Source organism: Podarcis liolepis (assembly GCF_965112155.1).
Source record: "Podarcis liolepis genome assembly, chromosome: 4".
In the NCBI taxonomy this organism is placed as follows: Eukaryota; Metazoa; Chordata; class Lepidosauria; order Squamata; family Lacertidae; genus Podarcis; species Podarcis liolepis.
Window position 1 is genome coordinate 79,431,595 of NC_139558.1, and position 20,004 is coordinate 79,451,598.

Below are 20,004 nucleotides of genomic sequence, written 5' to 3' on the forward strand. Positions count from 1 at the left end.
CTGGACACAGTACTCCAGGTGTGGTCTGACCAGAGCAGAATACAGTGGCACTATTACTTCCCTTGATCTAGATGCTATACTCCTATTGATGCAGCCCAGAATTGCATTGGCTTTTTTAGCTGCCGTGTCACACTGTTGGCTCATGTCAAGTTTGTGGTCAACCAAGACTCCTAGATCCTTTTCACATGTACTGCTCTCAAGCCAGGTGTCACCCATCTTGTATTTGTGCCTCTCATTTTTTTTGCCCAAGTGCAATACTTTACATTTCTCCCTGTTAAAATTCATCTTGTTTGTTTTGGCCCAGTTTTCTAATCTGTCAAGGTCGTTTTGAAGTGTGATCCTGTCCTCTGGGGTGTTAGCTGTTACCATAAAGCACCAATGCTGCAGCAAGCAAAGGCTCCAGCAGCTCAGTCAGCTGCTTGTGGCTGGAAAGCCAAACAGGATGTTTGTGACTGTTGCCATGGAAACAAAGGGGCAGTCCAATCTGTACTGAGCACCGGATGTTAGCTCAGTGTGTATGTCATATGACCTGTACTGGAAGTACATGGGTGGAGTTTCTTCTTGCTGTTGTCGAGTGCAGACATGTTTCTCTGTACTGATATGAGAGACAGAAATAAAGGATGTAAATAGTTTTCTGTCTGCTTCTTTCCCCTCCTTGGGGGACACCAAAGGGGAGAGATGATGAACGGTGTGTTCCTCTCACACATCTGAGAAGAATCGCCGAGACCTCGCCTGCTTATCAGCAGAGTGGAGACGCGGGGAGGTCAACAGGAATATCTGCCGGTGCCTACGCCGTGGCACATTCCTCTGACCCAGGCAGAATTCCAACACCCCTCCCAGTTTGGTGTCATCTGCAAATTTGATCAGGATGCCCTTGAGTCCATCATCTAAGTCGTTGATAAAGATGTTGAATAAGACTGGGCCCAAGACAGAACCCTGTGGCACCCCACTAGTCACTCTTCTCCAGGATGAAGAGGAACCATTGATGAGCACCCTTTGGGTTCGGTCAGTCAGCCAGTTACAAATCCACTGAGTGGTAGCATAGTCAAGACCGCATTTTACCAGCTTCTTTACAAGAATATCATGGGGCACCTTGTCAAATGCCTTACTGAAATCAAGGTAGGCTATATCCACTGAGTTCCCTTCATCTACCAGGCTTGTAATTCTGTCAAAAAACGAGATCAGGTTAGTCTGACATGACTTATTTTTCAAAAATCCATGCTGACTATTGGTGATCACAGCATTCCTTTCTAGGTGCTCACAGACTGTTTTCTTAATGATCTGCTCCAGAATCTTCCCTGGTATTGATGTCAGACTGACTGGGCGGTAATTATTTGGGTCCTCTCTTTTCCCCTTTTTGAAAATAGGGACAACATTTGCCCTCCTCCAGTCTGCCGGGACTTCGCCTGTTCTCCAGGAATTCTCAAAGATGACTGCCAGTGGTTCTGAGATCACATCTGCCAGTTCTTTTAATACTCTTGGATGCAGTTCATCTGGCCCTGGAGACTTGAATACATCTAAACTAGCCAAGTATTCTTGTACTATCTCCTTAGTTATTCTGGGCTGTGTTTCCTTTGCTGAATCATTTGCTCCAAATTCTTCAGGTTGGGCATTGTTTTCTTTATCGGAGAAGACTGAGGCAAAGAAGGCATTGAGGAGTTCAGCCCTTTCTGTGTCCCCTGTTTGCATTTCACCATCTTCTCCTCTGAGTGTTGCATCCTGAGATTTCCAACAGTGAGCTCCACTTCCATTGAAACCAGTGGGACTTGCTTCTGAGTAAACATACATAGGATTGTACTGTCTCGCATGAGAAAATGCTATTCTCCTCCTCCCATTTTTCAGCTTCTGGCATAAGCTGAAGCAAGCTGCTGTACTTATGAGCAGTAATGAAAAAAAATCATGAAATATATTTATATATGTAGATGAATGAATAAAGCATGTATCACGAAATGAGCAGAAAAGTTTGACGCAGAAGCTATTTCGGCTTCTCCTCAAAGCCCATTTGGTAGTTTTATAGATTAGGGAAGTGTTGTGGAACAGGATAGGTCAATTTTAAAATTTATCTAAAGAGAAGTCTTAATATGCAGCTTGGTCCTTCCCAGCTGGTAGGAAGTGCCTAGGGCAGCTGCTTCAGGGCCTGCCATCTTGTGAGGAGGGCGTTCTGGAGACATGCAGAATTTTTGTAATTACAAAATATCCACATTGAGCATGAGGAACAGCAAGCTCCTGAATAGATAGTACAAATATGAAAAACAGTTTCCTCAAAAAAAGCAAACAGCAGTCATTTGACTCTTTACCAGAATCCGTGTTTCAGCCAGCTGTAAAGAACACAAACTTGTTTATCTTTTGCTGGCTACATCGCAGCTCCCAACTGTTTCTCCATCGCAGTTCAGTAGCCATGAACCACCAGTAAAGAAACACAAGATATTCAGGTCTCTTGGGAAACAACATTCCGTGTACATAAGCAAACAACTGAAGATACTTTTCTCTCAAGTGAAGATAATGAGTATGTCCATTATAGTACAGCAGCTGCCAGCTACACTAATTCTGCCATGAGTTAAGTCAGAAGGCTCCCACTTGCCCTTCTGTCGGTCCATTTGGTTGTATGTCTGCTCATTATATCATGAGGAAATGATCTTCACCCCGACTTTTCCATTTCAGGATTCACAGCTGCTCCATGGCAGTGAGCTAGAATACTACTAGGCTAGGGGTTGGAACCCCCTTTCATCACAGCCAGTTTGGCGTGCTCCACACCTGACATCATCTACCAGGTAAGCAGGAGGAAGTGGCTGGGCATAATGGTCTCACAGGTCCAATGGAGAGGACTGGGAGGCCTAATTAGAAGTTCACCTCCCCTAGGTCAAGGCAGAAGTTGACTGGACCATTAGCCCTCTAAAGTGCATAGGTCCTTTCCCCCCCAAGTTGTACACATCAATGAATCAAGCCACAGGGGTTGTCAACCTGGTCCCTACTACCCACTAGTGGGGATTTTAGGATTCTAGGTGGGCGGTAGGGGGTTCTATGGCACAAGCTGAATCCTCCTTCCATCGAGCACTGGTGGGCAGTAAGGAAATTTTACCATCAAGAACGATGCATTAGTGGGCGGTACGTATAAAAAGCTTGACTACCCGACTTAGAGCAACCTTGATTTTAATTGCTTTATGTGTTCTTAAAGTTCACATGATAATTGAGTAAGTTTTCAAGGAAATTAGCAGTAACAGATGCTGTCCACTCAACAGGCTGTGGATGCACGTGTACCTTATCTCGGCACAACAGGGATTGTGGATGAGTCATGCAAACCATTTATTTGCAGGCCACCCCTCCAAGACTTCCCACACACCCCCAGGTTATTGATTGCTGCCCTTACCATTAGTAATTGTTATAGCAGCACTAGTAGAAAGCTGTTCTTTAGAAAATGCTCAGCACACCCAGATCTTCTAAACAGCAGCAGCAGATTTTGTCCCTGTCCCAGTTAATGCTGTGCCGAAGTCTGCCCTCCAGTTTCTTGAAAGTTTTATTCCGCGGCAGAAGAGGCTTTCATTTTACTCTCTCTGCCTCATTCTCAGGGCCTTTGGTAGGTGTGGATCTTTAGGACAGGGGTCTGCAACCCGCGGCTCCGGAGCCGCATGTGGCTCTTTTACACCTTTGCCGCGGCTCCGGGGCGGATACTAGCAAGGGGAGGAGGCGCATTGTGCGGCCCGACACTCCCCACTGTGGCGGGCGCTGTACTGGCTGTGACGTCGCATGGGGGCAGTGTGTGCGTTAGTCACGCACAGTCCCGACACCACCTTCCTGCCCTCCCGCTACATTGTAAGGGGCATGTACGCTGGTCACTGCATTGAAAGGGGGCATGTACGCTGGTCACTGTTTTGAAGGGGAGTGAAGAACACACACACACAAAAAGGTAACTTGTTAATTTAACGTTTATTTCTATGAGGAGGAGTAATTCTGAGGGGTCAAACAAACAAAGAAATAATAAAAAAGTGACAAAAAAGTTATTTTTATAATGACGAGTTTTGCGGCTCCCAGTTTTTTTTTCTTCGGAAATGGGTCCAAGTGGCTCTTTTTGTCTTAAAGGTTGCAGACCCCTGCTTTAGGAGCAAGAGCTGTCATTAGCTATGCAAACCATAAAACCACAGAATTCAGATCTACCACCCGCTCATCTTACAAGATTTTTAAAAATGGCCTGATATTTCTTTTAATGTAATGTCACTTGCAGTATGTTACCTAATTCTAGGAAAACTAATTAGAATATTATTCCTGTTTTCTGTAGTGGCTCTAGCTAATTTCCATTACAAATAGTTTCTCTAAAGCTTGAAGAGAAGCACATTGCATTAATGAGGAGTGACTCTCCCATGAATACCAATATCTATTCTTTGCAGATTAACAATAAATAAATATAAATGTCACTTTCCAATGGGGAATGGGTGTATTAAAATCCCAGACAAGCATCAGGACACAGTAAAAAAATACTTGTTTGCAGTTGTGACACAACCCACAAGTAACAGAAAACCTGAGCCGATACTACAAAAAAAGGCTTTAGCTTCAAGGATAAAGACATTGCAGCTAAAATGTCTTTTCTGAAGTAAAATATATATATGTGAAAAGTGTGTTTCATTCTGGAGGTAGAAATTACACTAAAAGTGAATTAAACAACCTATAGCTTTTTATGTTTGTACCTCTGGAAAGCAGATGTGAGGAATGGAAAACAAGAGATGATTGTTTTAATTAGATTTAACTAGCTAATAAGGTGCATTGACGCGAAGTATTTATCATCTGCCTATTAAGACCAGCAACTTAAGCATCTTATTGCCGTAGTCCTAATTGAAATCACTTATGAATCCAATTTGTTTCAATGAAGAGGGGGAAAGCTGTATTTCACAGTGTGTATTTATGCTCACTAGCCTTAGCCATTCATATTACTCATGTTTAAAACTTTAAGGTCATACAACACATTCACTGATTGATTTATGATGCTGTGTCTTTGAGTGCTGGGACCGACTGTGGAATTGCCAGGTTGAAATACTTTCTTAGTCATGAGCCTCATAGAGGCTTTGGGCAAATCACTTTCTCTCAGCTGTAAGCCGCCTCAGAGTTGCTAACTAAGTACACAATGGGGAAATTCTATATATGTTGCCCTGAGTTTATTATTTATTAAAACATTTCTATACTACCTAGCACATCATTCTCAAGACACAACAAATATGTAAGAACCTAAGCAGAGCCTTTTGCCTCAGTGGTGTAATGTGGGGTGAGGCAGTTGCCCCAGGCACAAAATTGTTAAGCATGCAAAATTTCAACACCCAGTATTGCCTGAATACTGGTACATCTGCATGCTTCCATCACTGGGCTCTGTTGAAAACTGCTTCTCCATGCGAACCAGGAAGTGACCTCTCCAGACAACAGAACAACTCTTTCCTTATCTCTGCAGCTGCAATCTCCTGGGTGGTGGATGGCGTTATACTCCATCCTTTTCCTCCCTCCCATTGTGTGTGGTCCCGGGCTCTGGCAATTCATGCTATGCCACTGTGCTGGATCAGGCCAATGGTCCATCTATTCCAGCATCCTTTTCTCACAGCAGCTAACCAAATGCCTGTGGGTAGCCCACAAGGGAACTTTCCCCTCATGCCGTTTCCAGCAACTGCTACAGAGAAGCATATTGCCTCCAACAGTGGAAGTAGGACAGAACCACCAAGGTTCGTAGCCATTGATAGCTCTCTCCTCCATTACTTGGTCTGTTTTAAAGCTATCCAAGTTGGTGACCATTGCTGGCTCTTGTAGGAGCAAATGCCATAGGTTAACTACGTGTTGTGTGAAGAGGTATTTCTTTTTGCCTCTCCATATGGAATAGACAGGGTTAATATATTTCATTTAAGGGCTAAATATTAAACTCGATATTAAATACTAAACAAATTGTTAGGGCAGCCACACTCCTACCTTCCCTGGGGCTACTCCAAGAGAAGTCCAGATTAGGGAGCTTGTGCCATCAGCAGACCCGGAAGTTGGCTTGAGAGAACTCGGTTCTGTATTTTGTACCATTTGCTTGCTGTAGTATTTTAAATTGTTAGCCACCCTGTACGCCTTTGGCAGACAGACCACACACATAAATAAAATAAATAGGCAAACCTTCAGCTAGAGGGTGCATTTCACCTTTATCTGTAATGGTTTTGCATCCCCACAACCCTGCAATTTTCCATCAGCTGTAACAGCTACTGACCAGAACTATGTTTCACAGTATTTTACTTCTGACAAGTTGTGCTTCAAAAGAATATGGCTATTTAGCTCAAGGCCTAGAATAACCACTGAACCTGTCTAGACTGAACACCAAAATATTATTACATCAAGACATATGACTGCCCTTACCTTTGCACAGAAACCCAGATAAATGCACATCTGTACCACAGCTTAGGGAGAGAAGCCATTCCTCTTTCCAAGGCTGAAAGTAAATTGCCTGTAGAGCAGAGGAGGGGAAACCTATTTCAGTCCAAGAATCCCTTGTCGCCAACCTTCCAGAGGCCACACATCAGTCTTAGGTGGGGACAGAGTCAAAAGTGGGCAGGGCAAGGAAAGTGACTCATAGCTTTGGCCAGTAGCCTACATTCCAGCCATATGAAAATCAAGGTTTCTTTACGTACACAAATATCCTGGCAAGCAAGAAGCAAAATCACAGCTGAATGACACACTCCAACAAGGCAAAAGCACTGAGGCGGATGGAACAGGACCGGTAATGGTGTGGTCTGGAGAGCAGACATGGCTTGGGCACTGGCCAGAGGACTAGATAGAGACCTGAAGGGCCCTGGGGATCCCCACCATGGCTCTAGAGAAGTAAAAACACTTATACTTTACAGTGATCCCCACCCCCACACCTTTGGAGAGGCAATCTTGCATTCATCCTCCCACTTAAGTGTCTTGTCAAATAACTTGGCTGTGATCCCAAATAATTTCCAAGGCTCACACAAGGTTCTTGAGTTCTTGGACTACAACCTGCATTATCTCTGATGTCCTAGATAACAGTAATAGAAACAATTTACAAGTTCTGGGATGTGGGTGGTGCTGTGGGTTAAACCACAGAGCCTAGGACTTGCCGATCAGGTCGGCGGTTCGAATCCCCGTGACGGGGAGGGGGTGAGCGCCCGTGGTTCAGTCCCAGCTCCTGCCCACCTAGCAGTTCGAAAGCACGTCAAAGTGCAAGTAGATAAATAGGTACCGCTCCAGCGGGAAGTTTAACTGCGTTTCCGTGCGCTGCTCTGGTTCGCCAGAAGCGGCTTAGTCATGCTGGCCACATGACCCGGAAGCTGTACGCCGGCTCCCTTGGCCAATAAAGCGAGATGAGCACCGCAACCCCAGAGTCGGTCACAACTGGACCTAATGGTCAGGGGTCCCTTTACCTTACAAGTTCTGCTAAATCTTCATACATGGCTGAAAGGTGTATGAAGGTCTATATACACATTTAAAAAATACTGTATAAGTCAGCCTTTGCCAACCTGGTGCCCTCTAGATGTTTTGGACTCCCACAGCCCATCAGTTCCAAACAGTTGTCCGGGGCTGATATGCAGCTGGGAAGCATTAGGTTTATAAAGGCTAGTATGATCATGAAATATATAAGCAACTGTTTTGAACAAATGAGCATATCTTGTTTGACTGAAAGCTGCTTGGCAGCACCTTAATGAAGTGCGTTCAAGCTCTTACTATGCTTTGTCATGTAGTGCAAGCTCATTATAATGAAGTATCCCACAGTACACAAAGAAGACATCACTCAATTACCAGATTGCTTCTCTATTTGTTGTCATCTCCCCCATTATATATTGTGTGGGCAAAAAAACCCCCCGCTTTTCTTTTCCAAGAGCTTATTGAAGGACAGCGTTGAACGTAGAATTAAAGAACACAAAAGGCTATAAAATGGTCTGAGCAGCTGGAAAGCAACCAGCTTACCATTTAAAATGAGTATTATGCATTTGATTTTAAAATGAATGCCAACCACGACTCCATCCCTTTTAAAAGTCATAGTCCACTTCAGTCGCTGGAAAGTACAAAAAACACACCACCTTCTTTAGCAACTAACCCAAATTGTCAGGATGCTAAGCCGCCACACAGGGATGTGAAACCTGGGGTCTTTCTGATGTTGTTGGCCTTCCTCCATCATCCCTGCAGGAAAAGGAGCTTTGTTCCAGCAACATCTGGAGGGCCACAGGTTCCCCTTCCTTGCTGCTGAAAAGCAGTGGGCATGAGTCCCCAGGACCAGCCAGCTGTGGAAAACCTCAGACCCAGGTCTCAAAGGTATCCTTCCAAGTCTCCCTTGTTCACCCTGAGGGATCTTCCCCAGGACGTACTCCTCTCTAGCTCTGCTTCAAACTCAAATGTTTTTCCCTGGTTGGAATGTGTCCTTGGGACTCCAACAGTGCCCCTGCTTGTTTGGGTGGAGGATACAGAGGGCAGCTCCTGATAAATAGCTCCGTCAATGGAGCTACTTTTCTCACCAATTTCTATTTAAGCGATTGCCAGGATACAGTGATAGTTATTTCCGTTAACATCCCATGTCAGTGATCAGGCTTGTGTGACTGTTCTTCAAACCGTACATGTAGTATTCGCAAGGACATTAATTCCAACATCAAAAAGCATTTCAGGATAATTTAAGCAGTGTGTAACCTTACAATGCTGAACCCGACACATACAAGCAATACACATGTAATTACAGTAGCATACTCCTCCTGCAGAATGAAATATTATTTCCCATCATATTCAAAACGGTATTTATTAATAAATGTAAATTTCTCAACAATGAGTTCTTAATGCTTTATTGAAACTACTTTGCTTCTGCGAAGGTTGACTCTTTATTCATGATTTTTCCAGGACAGAGGGAGCGAAAATCAACAGGGAAGAAATGAGGCAGTAGTCAGAAGATGATGGAATACTCTTGAATCCCACTGATCTGAGTGGGACTAGCAAAGCAGAGCTTTGAGAATACTGCTATATTACAACCAGCAAACATTCAGACAAATCACTGCCATTGATAGGAAAATGCCAAGGCAGTATATAGCCCACTAGCTTATGGTTCAAGCAATTCCAGCAATTATTTATTATAAATTTTGACCATAATTAAGGTGGTTGGGGGAAGGTATTTATCTAACAGAGCTAGACTTGATGCCAAGAACTGGTTTAAAACTTTAAACGTAGTATTTAATTAGACAGGGTGGCAGAGCCACAATTTCCCAACTGGCAACATGCAGGAATACCTTTGAATTTTCTAAGGCTAATTAAATTATTTTCTAATAATTTCTGCTGGAAGGCTGCACTGTTAAGCATTCCCACAATGCATGGTGTTCTGCCACAGACACGAAGATAAATGAAGCCAACATGTTTTCTTGTAGCAGTGAAGGAAATATCCAGTCATCCCAGAGTTGTCAAGCAAGGCACAAATTGTGATGGTTTGATCTATATCTTCTAGGGGAACGAAGGACACTCAAAATGGGAACAAGTAAGAGACGCTCAGCCAAGAGTTATTAACTGCACAGGGTAAATTTAAACAAACTGCCGACCAGGTAGCACACATATCTCAATAAATCAGAATTAAGTCTCCTGTACCTGCTGGTTCAGAAATTCTAATTCCTGTATGCCCAAGAACAATAACGTCTTCTTCAGAATATATTGCTCAGTGAGAGCCTACACCTTAAGAAATTCAATGGTACCTCAGGTTACAAACACATCAGGTTACAGACTCCGCTAACCTGGAAGTAGTACCTTGGGTTAAGAACTTTACCTCAGGATGAGAACAGAAATCGCGCAGCAGTGGGAGGCTCAATTAGCTAAAGTGGTACCTCAGGTTAAGAACGGTTTCAGGTTAAGAACGGACCTCCGGAACGAATTAAGTTCATAACAAGAGGTACCACTGTAAAGCCACATTAGGGAAAAGACAACCTTAACTCAGTGTGGCCGCCTCCAAAAAAAAATCACTTAAACCACAAAGAATGGTTTTATCCTTTCTCCCGCTGTGATTATGCATACAGTCTAATGGGTCCTTACCACTGCACCTTCCTGGTTTAATTTGCACTGACCTCTGTACTGACAGCAGGCAGTTCTGGTGACTAAAATGGTAGTAATCTCTCAGACTTCGGATGGCCGTGACAAAGAGATCTAATAGAGAGGGGTTGTGTTTGCCTTGAGATCATAGCTGTCAACCTTTCCCTTTTCTTGTGAGCAATCCTATTTGGAATAAGGGAATTTCCCTTTAAAAAAGAGAAACGTTGACAGCTGAGATGAGTTCACCTCTTTTCTGGTACCCCTTGCCATGTTACTATTATTGGGTCCTCTGGCCGCTGTTATCCTCTGTTGCACTTTCAGCTGTCTCTCTCCCCTCAGGTCAAGAACAATACTCTAAATTTGCAAGATCAGGAGCAATAGTCAGCTGGGATTTGCAAGGCATTGTGATGTCAACCCAGACTAGTCCCTGAACAGCCCTCTGGCAAAGGCAAGGCAAAATGGGTGAGAAATTCACTATTTAATAACAAGCCTAGAACTGATGGGAAAATGTGTGTGTTCATCCCCCTGCCCCCCGCCCGCCCCCCATAACAGAGATTGCAATTGTAATCTAAACATATCTAGCATAACTGCATTTTTGGGAACTGATGCAGAGAAAAGTATTAGGTAAAACCTATGGAAGTTGTTTGAAGAGTTTTGCCTTTTTAAAAAAAAAAGTACAGAGAGAGCGAGAAATCACTGTTTCCAGTTGCACTGCAGAAAGAAAATTGTATCTTTAAAATGGATTAGTATGATTGGCTGCAGACTGTTGCAATATAACTTACTGTAAGCATAATAATTTCATACTTGAACTTGTAACAGGGAGTTCAATTTGACTGTTTAATGTTATACAGTACATACTATAAACTGAACATAATTGAAGAGCACGCTAACTGAATCTTAGCGTATAGTCTCTTTATACATTATTTTACTGCAGCTACTGTATGCAGATCTCAAAGTGTTAGTACATAAGATATTCATTATACGTGTATGAGGAGGATAAAACCTAAAAGGTTTATAAACATTGTCATCTGCACCTGTTTTCCCAATTACACATTAAAATGCAAGAAATGAACATTTAAACTGCAAAACTATAGATTAAATTTAAACATTGGCATTTTATGATTAACTGATGTGCAGCAATATTAATGGAAATATGACCAAACTATGTTCATGCAAATAAATCTTCAACAGTCTGCAAGTAGTTTCAATATCTGTTCCATACTTTGTATAAAATGGTCTTAAGATATATACTCCGTAAATGTTGTCAGTGCAATATTGTCAGTGAAGAAAATGCGGTGCTAACTTCCTTTTCCCACCCCCCCCCAGGATTTAAAAACTCTCATTTGCACTGCTAAACTTTGTGAACCACTGAGGTTAATTTGTGCTAGGGAAGTTTCTAAGTGAAGTCATCTGAGCTACCTTCAGCTAATGTTTTCAGACAGCTGTTTACCCAGAACTACGGGCATAAAAATATAGGACAGCTGAAGAACAGTAATTACTAGCTAAAAGAGCCACTACAAAAAGCACTTAATCAGAACAGCTTGATCAACACAAACTGTCTGGCTTTGTCTATTGCTGCTGCTGGATAATAATACAAATCAATACAAATTATATAATAAAAAAGCTTAGAAAAAAGTTGAATCACCTCTGAAAAATATACTTGCAAACATGTCTGCTAACTACCATGATGTCTCACATCCCTTCCCCAGCATAAACTTCCTTGGAATTATAACTTAAAAGGATGCCTTTTGTTAATTTTATGACAATGTCCCATTATTCCATGAGATAAAATATTAATAAGTTAAAATTAGATTCTTTTACATTTACTGCTAGTAAGCAGGAGGAAAACAGCATGTTAAAACTATGAAGTGTGCTTGGCTAAGCATAAATAGTAACCTATACATTTTGGTTCAAAGACAGTTTGTAAAACTGAATACAGGACAATGCCTTAAGGAGTTTTCCCCTAGTTGTTCTTTTCTTTTCCTTTTTTGTAATTTTACTCCAGAAACAAAGTTCAATCACTTTAAGGTAGGACATAAAGTGAAGCTTCATACAGATTTTGAATACCCTGACTGGAATATTCTGCAGCTGATCATTCAAATGAAAACACGGCCTTCCTAAGTCCCACCCCCTAACTGCCCATAACCTCACTCACAAAAATAAAAATTTTGGTTAACAAAGAAGAAAGTACAATAAACTCTTGGTAGAACGTTCTTCTCATGAGGCAAGGTAGCATATCCTACAGCCAGATAAGACTTAAAAAATTACATTGCAATTTCATTACATTTTTCTCATAAACATGCAACTCACTGTGAAATACAAAACACTTGGCTCTGAAGAAAGAACAGCTTTATAAAGACAGACTGCATCAATAAAATTTTCTTTCCGATTTTTACATGGTTATAAAACCTGCTTTTTCACTAAAGTTCAGGTACCAGGTTTCATATTATAATGTAATAATTTGCTCTTTGTGAACATAATGTTCAAGAGGAAATATACACATTGACATACTAGACTATTAAAAATTCAGTTACAGAATTTTATTGATACAGCAGATTAAACCAATAAGGAAAAATAAGGGGATAGGATTTCATTACATTATTTATTAACACATAAAAAATTAACATATTAAATCTTTTTTTTTTTAAATGCTCAATGCCACGAGAGGTCCAGGAGTCTGGAATCAATACTGAGGTGCATAAAATGAATCGACTTTCACAAATCTGCATCTGGCTGTATTATTTTATCCCACATCATTCAAAATCAATTTGGCACCTTCAAAGACAGATGGGTGCCAAAGGTAAACACTGGATTAGATACATAAAGATAAAGAGATCATGTATTTCCTTTTTCAAGCAAATAGTGTCAGAAGTGTCACTATTTGTCAAGCTGATAATTTGTTCACAGTTAAATGCCAATAAAAATAAAAATACAGACACTGACAGATATTGCTTGATATCCATTCTAACCCCCCCAACCCTCCCTTTTTCGAAATAAACATATCTAACAAACAGTCTGGTACTGTCAGGTTTAAAGCCGCTGTAAAAGCTATACAAGCACTTTAGAAGTCAGAAACATTTCTTTTTTAAAAAAAGGATTATTTACAGGTGGTTTCTTTACTCCATGTGTTTATATAGCCAGTGCACATTACACTTCACAAGAACCCACAGTTAATGATATTAACATGTGTGTGGCTTATGCTTGTGACCTAGGAACTCCAAATGCAAGGGCGGGAAACAAAAGATTGGTCTAACTTCCTTCAGCAACCCCACTCTGAGCACCAACAGCTTCCTTCAGCCTGAAACTATGCATAATAAGGGCATTCTTCAAAAAGACTTCACTTCAAAGGCTGGGAACGTGGATTGTTCATCGCCTTTCCCTTTTGGATGTCCTCCGGCTCACCTGAGGGAAAAACACCAGATGAAGAGTTATAGGCTCTAATCCAGAAAAGAGATCTCTCTATCTAAACAGGCTTCCACACGAATCACCACCTGCTCCATCAAGAACCAAAAGCAGAAATGGGACTCACAACCCAAATTCATCTTAAATTGTGCAGCTGGGTGGTCAATGGCTCCTTATCAACCCTGGTTTGTACTTCCAGGTACCTTTTAAAACAGGCATAGGCGAACTCGGCCCTCCAGATGTTTTTTTGGAATACAATTCCCATCATCCCTGACCACTGGTCCTGTTCGGGATGATGGGAGTTGTAGTCCCAAAATATATGGAGGGCTGAGTTTGCCTATGCCCGTTTTAAAATAACCTTTTAAAAGTGTGATTTAGATATAGGAGAAAATAACCATTACTACATGAAACTGTTCTGCTCCCTGAAAAGATGATGGGTTTAGTGCCAAAAAACTAGGGCTGCCATTCCCCCGTCAAATGGTGCCCGGAAGGAATTTTTCGAAAACCCGGACCTATGGCAGGCCATATTAGAAGAGTTGGTTTAATTTCATGAATTTCCTAAAACAGAACTTCCGGGGGGGGGGGGATTTAGGAGAGATTTTGCAAAAAAACAAAACTCAACAACATTTGTGTCCGGATTTTCACTTTTTGAAATATGGCAACCCTAAAAAAACTTGTTCCATTCATTTATTTATTTCAGAGGGGTATCATGAAAGAGTTGATTTCAATGGGACTAGGCAGAATCAGGAAGATGGTGAGGCTTGCTAGTAATATATCATGTAATGAGTGCTTATTTGGATCAAGACATTGGATCACATTAAGCACAGGTAACTTAGATTCCCACTGTGCTCACTTCTCTTGTAGTGTGGCATGTAAATGATTGGCCTACCCCACAATAAAATCCATTCATTTCACTTCCCACAGTAAATGTAGGTAGAAGGTGTCTCTTTGCTGAAGATCAAGCTTTAAGACATGTGATTATCAAATGATGTTAAAACAGGCAGGCAAGCCATTGTTTGTTTCTGTACCTCTTGAAACATTTGTAGTTATATGTAATAAAATAATTCAAACTGGGGGGAAATGAAATGAACAGATTTAATAGGTAGCTGCAATACACAAACATTTGCTTACTCTGACTGTAGAAACTTCCTCTTCCTCCATTGTTACTTCTTGGGGAATGTCCTGAACAGGGGAACTACTTTGAAATACATCCATCTCTTCAGTTGATTCATTTTCTTTACTTGCTGTTTGCTTTGACCGTCCAGCTCTTCTAAAATGGCAAACCACAAATCAAGTGTATTAATCGAGGAGTGTTAAGCACAGGTCATCACAGCATTTAAGCAAAACTGAACTTATTTCCCGTAAGCCCTTACAGTGCATACATGTTCAAAGGTTGCTGCAAAACTCTGGAGGGACATTAAGAGCACTGGCCAGCAAGTTAACTATTTTGGCAGAATTATCTGAGGTATCAAAATTTTAAAACTGAATTTAATATACCCCATATTAAATTCACCTCACACTCACCCTTTTTTCTGCTGCGACGGTGGTGTTTTTGGTGGTCTCCCTCGCCTTTTCTGTGGTGTGGATTGGTTCGATTCAGCTGTACTTATTTCAGATGATTCAGACCTGTTTGGGAAGCATATCTCAAAGTTACACAGCAGATTTAGAATTAAAAGAGGCTGAAAGTTAGAAAGCGGATATCAAAACAGGGGGGAATACCTCTGTTGTGCTTTCCTTGGTGTCTTGTACTGCCGACCTTTGGGCTTCTGCTCGATATTTTGCCTTTCTTCCTCCTCCTCCTCCTCTTCCTCCTCCTCTTCTTCATCTACAGGTTTTACTGGTGTGGCTTTTTTCCTACCTCTTTTAGGAGCCTTTACTATTGGTTCTTCCTTTTGCGTAGAAGCCTTGGGAGGTCGCCCTCTTCTCCCCTTCTTTGGTGGGCTATTTTGCTCATCTTCACTTTCTAGCACATCTTCCTTTAGTCTCTTTTCCTCTGACCACTGAGGATCCTCAGACTCTGAAATGGCCGCTGCTCTCTTTCTCCCACGCTGACCACTCCTAAGTTTTGGTTCTTGCCCCAGTTTATTCAGGTCGTCTATACCCAACTTTTCTTCTGAGTCTGTAATGATTTTCTTCCTTCCTCTGGGCTTTTCCAGATCTGACTAAGGAACAAAGAGAAAATTACTTCTCCCATCAAATATCTCAAGATTCTGCTTCGGGAAAACAGATTTAAGATCAAGTGACGCTCTCCTAAAATGGGCTGCAGTATCTTGTCCTTTTTAACTTAAAATCTTATCTCTTAACCTTTTTGGCTTTATAGTCATACCTTGGTTTGAAGTAGCTTCATGTTAAGTATTTTCGGGTCACGCTCCGCAGTGACCCAGAAGTAACGGAGCGCGTTACTTCCGGGTTTTGCCGCTCACGCATGCGCAGACGATAAAAATGACGTCACGCGCATGTGCAGAAACGGCGAATCGCAACCCACGCACGCACAGACGTGGGTTGCGTTCGCTTCAGGATGCGAACAGGGCTCCGGAACGGATCCCGTTTGCATCCAGAGGTACCACTGTATTGTGAGAGCACATAATCTGAGGGGGAGGGGGTTAAAAGCAAGGTTAAAGTGAGTTGGGGGAGGAGTTAGTAGCCTGCAGCAGTTCTTCTTAGCTGCTTGCAATCTCTGAGAGTTCATGAACAGGACATGTAAAGGGGGCATTTTCAATGTATTGGTGGAAGAGACTGAAGAGAGTGAGATTGTGACTTTTGGATTAAGGCTGGTTGCTGAGGCTTGATTATGGGTTGTTTGTGTCTCTTTGTTTGTGGGTGTGGCAAAGCACATGATCTGAGGGGGAGGGGTGTTTGAGGGAAAGGCCTGGAGTGCTGTCTCATGGTGTATGCAGGACCAAGAGACATGGGCAGCAAGGGAGCTGCTGCAGTGACTTGCAACACCTGTTTGTCTTCCTGCCTGAGAATGTGCAAAACCAAACCTGCAGCAAGTGTAACCTATGGAACCTAAACAGCTTTGCATCTTCTTAGTTCATGTTGTCCCCAGACTGGTGCCCTCCAGATGTGGTTGACTCCTACTTCCACCCTTTCTAACCACTGGCCATGTGGACAGGCATTGACTGGAGTTGGTGCTTCAAAAGCAAATGTGCTAATTTTCAAAAGCTGGTGCCATTTTAAATTTTCAACGAGATTTTCATGTGCATTCTTTTCTTTTCTTTTTACAGTGGTACCCCGCAAGACGAACGCCTCGGAAGACGAAAAACTCGCTAGACGAAGGAGTTTTTCGTTTTCTTAGCCGCTTTGCAAGACGCATTTCCCTATGGGCTTGCTTCGCAAAACGAAGCTTGCCTCGCAAGCTCCGGGGATAGCAGGGAAGCGCAGCGCGTCTTCCCCGCTGTCCCTGGACCTCTTTTGAAGCAAGGGGAGGCGGGGAGAAGATCGCTTCTCCCCGTTGCCAGCCCCGCAATCTCCAGGGACAGAGGGGAAGGCGCGCGCCTTCCCCTCTCTCCCCAGACCCCTTTTGAACCAAGGGGCGGCAACGGGGAGAAGCGATTCTCCCCGCTGCCCCTTCCCTTGCTTTAAAACAGGTCCGGGGACGGCGCGCGCCTTCCCCTCTGTCCCCGGAGATTGCGGGGCTGGCAACGGGGAGAAGCAATCTTCTCCCCGCCGCCCCTTGCTTTAAACAGGTCCGGGGACAGAGGGGAAGGCGCGCGGCGCTTCCCCTCTGTCCCCGGACGGTCTCCATAGGAACGCATTGATTGATTTTCAATGCATTCCTATGGGAAACCGTGCTTCGCAAGAAGGAAAACTCGCAAGAAGAAAAAACTTGCGGAACGAATTAATTTCGTCTTGCGAGGCACCACTGTATTTAGATACCTACTGGAAGGGGGAAAACCACAATACACTTAATTTATCCTTACAATTTCAGAATCATCTCTCTTGTCATTCTTCTTTCCAGGCAAAGGCGAAGCCATTGTATAGTCTTCATTTTCGCTGTGGTCCATTTCAGTACTATCAAGTCTATAACACACATATTCAAAGACTTTTTAGAAATATCATTAATTCTGCCACTTCTGATTTAGTATCAAATTAACAATGGCTTCAGGAAAAGGCCCGAAGCAACAAACTATTCTTAATGGATTTTTAGATAACTTAAATCTGATAAAACATATTTTTATTAGCCTCCAACATAAATTTATCATCTATTACGACAGATATACCTGCATATTTCAAGAATACTGGGAGTGGGAGGACAAGTGCTATACCATAAATATACTATGCCTCTTGAAGACCTAGCAGGCAGAAAGTCTACCTTCAGTGCACTGTTGTCCTGAAATACACTTTTGGCATCCATTCACTTAAAAGGAAGACAATAAAGGGGTACATTCACTGGGGACTAAAACCTGATCCAAGTGACCCCAATGCATGAGGAGTAGCCAGGGTGGGGGCAGCTGCCCCTCCCAAATCAAGAAAAATCAATACTAATCTGAGGCTTTGACCCCTAACAAAAGCCTGCCCCCGCAACGAAAATCCTGGCTATGCCCATGAGAGGAACAGGAATACCCCTCTCAAGTAGGGAAAAATAGCTTCCATTTTGTTCTATTTCAACTCAAAGGAAGCCACTGAAAAACAAGTCCTATCCATACACCAGCTTGTTTCATAGGATGCCTTTCTTACTATACAAGAGAATTGTAATGATGCTGGCACACTGCAGCACAATGGCAGAGAAGCCGGTGGGCAGCCCAGGCAACTAGCGTGGGTGGTGGGTAATCCAGGGGAGACGCAGAGGAACAGCCAGGACAGCTCATGGCAAATCTCCAGGAATCGCCCTGCTCTGTCGCTGCTGTGCTCCTCCTGCCAATGCCACCACTGCAGCCTCAATGGCAGCAGAGCAGAATGGTTGCTGGGGAGCTGCCACACCCAACCCTTCTGTTCCTTTGTGCCTTGCCTGAGCCATGGCTCACTTGAGCCGGGGGGGACAGGACAGTTCGACCGAGCAAGTGGACAAGCAAGGCCAGGAAGGGGGAGGAAACCTGTGGCAGACAATGATGGCAGGGGAGGGGAAATAAAGGAGCTTATTTTTCTCCTTCCCTGCAACCCCTTCCACCACTGTTGTTGTGGAAATCTCGAGGAACAAGCCTGCAGGCTTCTCCCCTCCTCCCAACAGGGGCAGCAGCCCCCACAGCGCCTGTGTTTTGTCTATCAGCATTGGCTAACTCCAGCAATAAAGGATTTCACTTCTGCACTTTCTGTGTTGCCATTTCAGTAAAGAGCTCTGCAGTTCTGTTCCACCCCACCCAACTGGGAAGAAAAATAATAGCGATCTCGTATAGCAAGCAAGGGAACATGTAGGATTCTGCCTTTATGAAGGACCCCATGCCCAACAATGTCTCTCCAGTATGGAAGTAGCAGAGGGAATGGCAGGGTCTCAGTAGCAGGGAACATTCTTTGCATCGGGAAGGCCCCGGGTTCAAAACCCTGAGAGGCACTGCCAGTCATAAGGCAATGTTACATCTGCATAAGACCAGAGATACAAAAGTTCTGTGAAATTATTATTATAGAGCACTTTCTCTTGGTACATGGTAACTGGAATTCTCATGTTGTTTAGCACATCACTATCCTAAGGAACGTTAGGCTGAAATACAGCAACTTCAGCTTAATTGAAGCCACACAGTACAGCTAATGGCAAGATTTAGACCATGCTTCCTCAACCTCGGCCCTCCAGATGTTTCGGGACTACAACTCCCATGATCCCTAGCTAGCAAGACCAGTGGTCAGGGATGAAGGTCGACTGCAGTCTCAAAACATCTGGAGGGCCGAGGTTGAGGAAGCCTGATTTAGACCTAAGCAAAAACCTGCTTCAAATTTTAAAAAATGAAAGTAGCTTAACATACAATTCTGTAACTTGGCATGCTTTCAAGTATTATTGTTACATTATCCTGGTAAGCCAAGTTGTATCAAGAACGCCAACGTTGATGGATTCATTTCATTCATTTAACAGATGTGTCAGGCAATGATGACAGCATATGGCTGTCACAGAAATGACATAGCAGGCTCAAAGAAATAGATCAGAGCCAACATTGCAATAACATTACCGTTAGTGGCACCCACCTGCCCAACTGGCTATGTAAAGATCCAATTGCCAATTTGGCTGCACATTTTGTTGCATCAAATACAAAAAATGACACTCCTCTGGAAGTTAACACTAGTATACCACTAAATAATACCAGTATGAGGGAAAGTTTTATATAGGGTTTATATATTAACTACTGAACAAGCTAATCGTTTTGCTGTGTACCCACCTCCCTTTGATTCTTCCAGGTGAGGATGGATTTGAATTACTGCTGGCGTTGCTTACGGTTTCCATTCGTGAAGATTTGGATTGAGACTGCTTGCCAGCTGACGAAAGAGGCTTATTAACTGCTCCAAGAACGTTGGCAGCTTTGGGCTGGTGGAGGGGGAAAAGCAAATTCTCAGTTTCAGCTTATTATTTTTAGGAATAGGAATATCCGTCTCTCGGGTAACAAACCAATCTTCAAACCTGCAGTTTATGGTAGGCAATCCCAGAGCCTAACATATACA

General features: G+C 42.9%; 1 protein-coding gene and 1 long non-coding RNA gene across 3 annotated transcripts in view; one reads left to right on the forward strand and one right to left on the reverse strand.

The window, feature by feature from the left end:
- The first annotated feature begins 1,710 nt into the window (after positions 1-1,710).
- LOC310704964 lies at positions 1,711-10,479 on the forward strand. Its single transcript, XR_014525126.1, has 3 exons — positions 1,711-1,776; positions 2,662-2,771; positions 10,357-10,479. It is a non-coding gene; the product is annotated as an uncharacterized lncRNA (long non-coding RNA).
- Positions 10,480-10,835: 356 nt separating this feature from the next.
- PDS5B (PDS5 cohesin associated factor B) overlaps positions 10,836-20,004 on the reverse strand; it is a 69,711-nt gene continuing 60,542 nt past the window's right edge. Inside the window, exons 30-35 of one of the 2 annotated variants that reach the window (XR_014525069.1) lie at positions 19,725-19,870; positions 17,283-17,442; positions 15,139-16,636; positions 14,944-15,045; positions 14,551-14,689; positions 10,836-13,419 (exon numbers count right to left, since the gene is read on the reverse strand). Coding sequence is in view for 1 of the 2 variants with exons in the window: in XM_083498850.1 (XP_083354976.1) it covers positions 13,384-13,419; positions 14,551-14,689; positions 14,944-15,045; positions 15,139-15,581; positions 17,343-17,442; positions 19,725-19,870 (966 nt within the window). In the remaining variant the exon portion in view is untranslated. The remainder of the gene's footprint in view (positions 13,420-14,550; positions 14,690-14,943; positions 15,046-15,138; positions 16,637-17,282; positions 17,443-19,724; positions 19,871-20,004) is intronic. The other variant, XM_083498850.1, reaches the window with a different exon arrangement.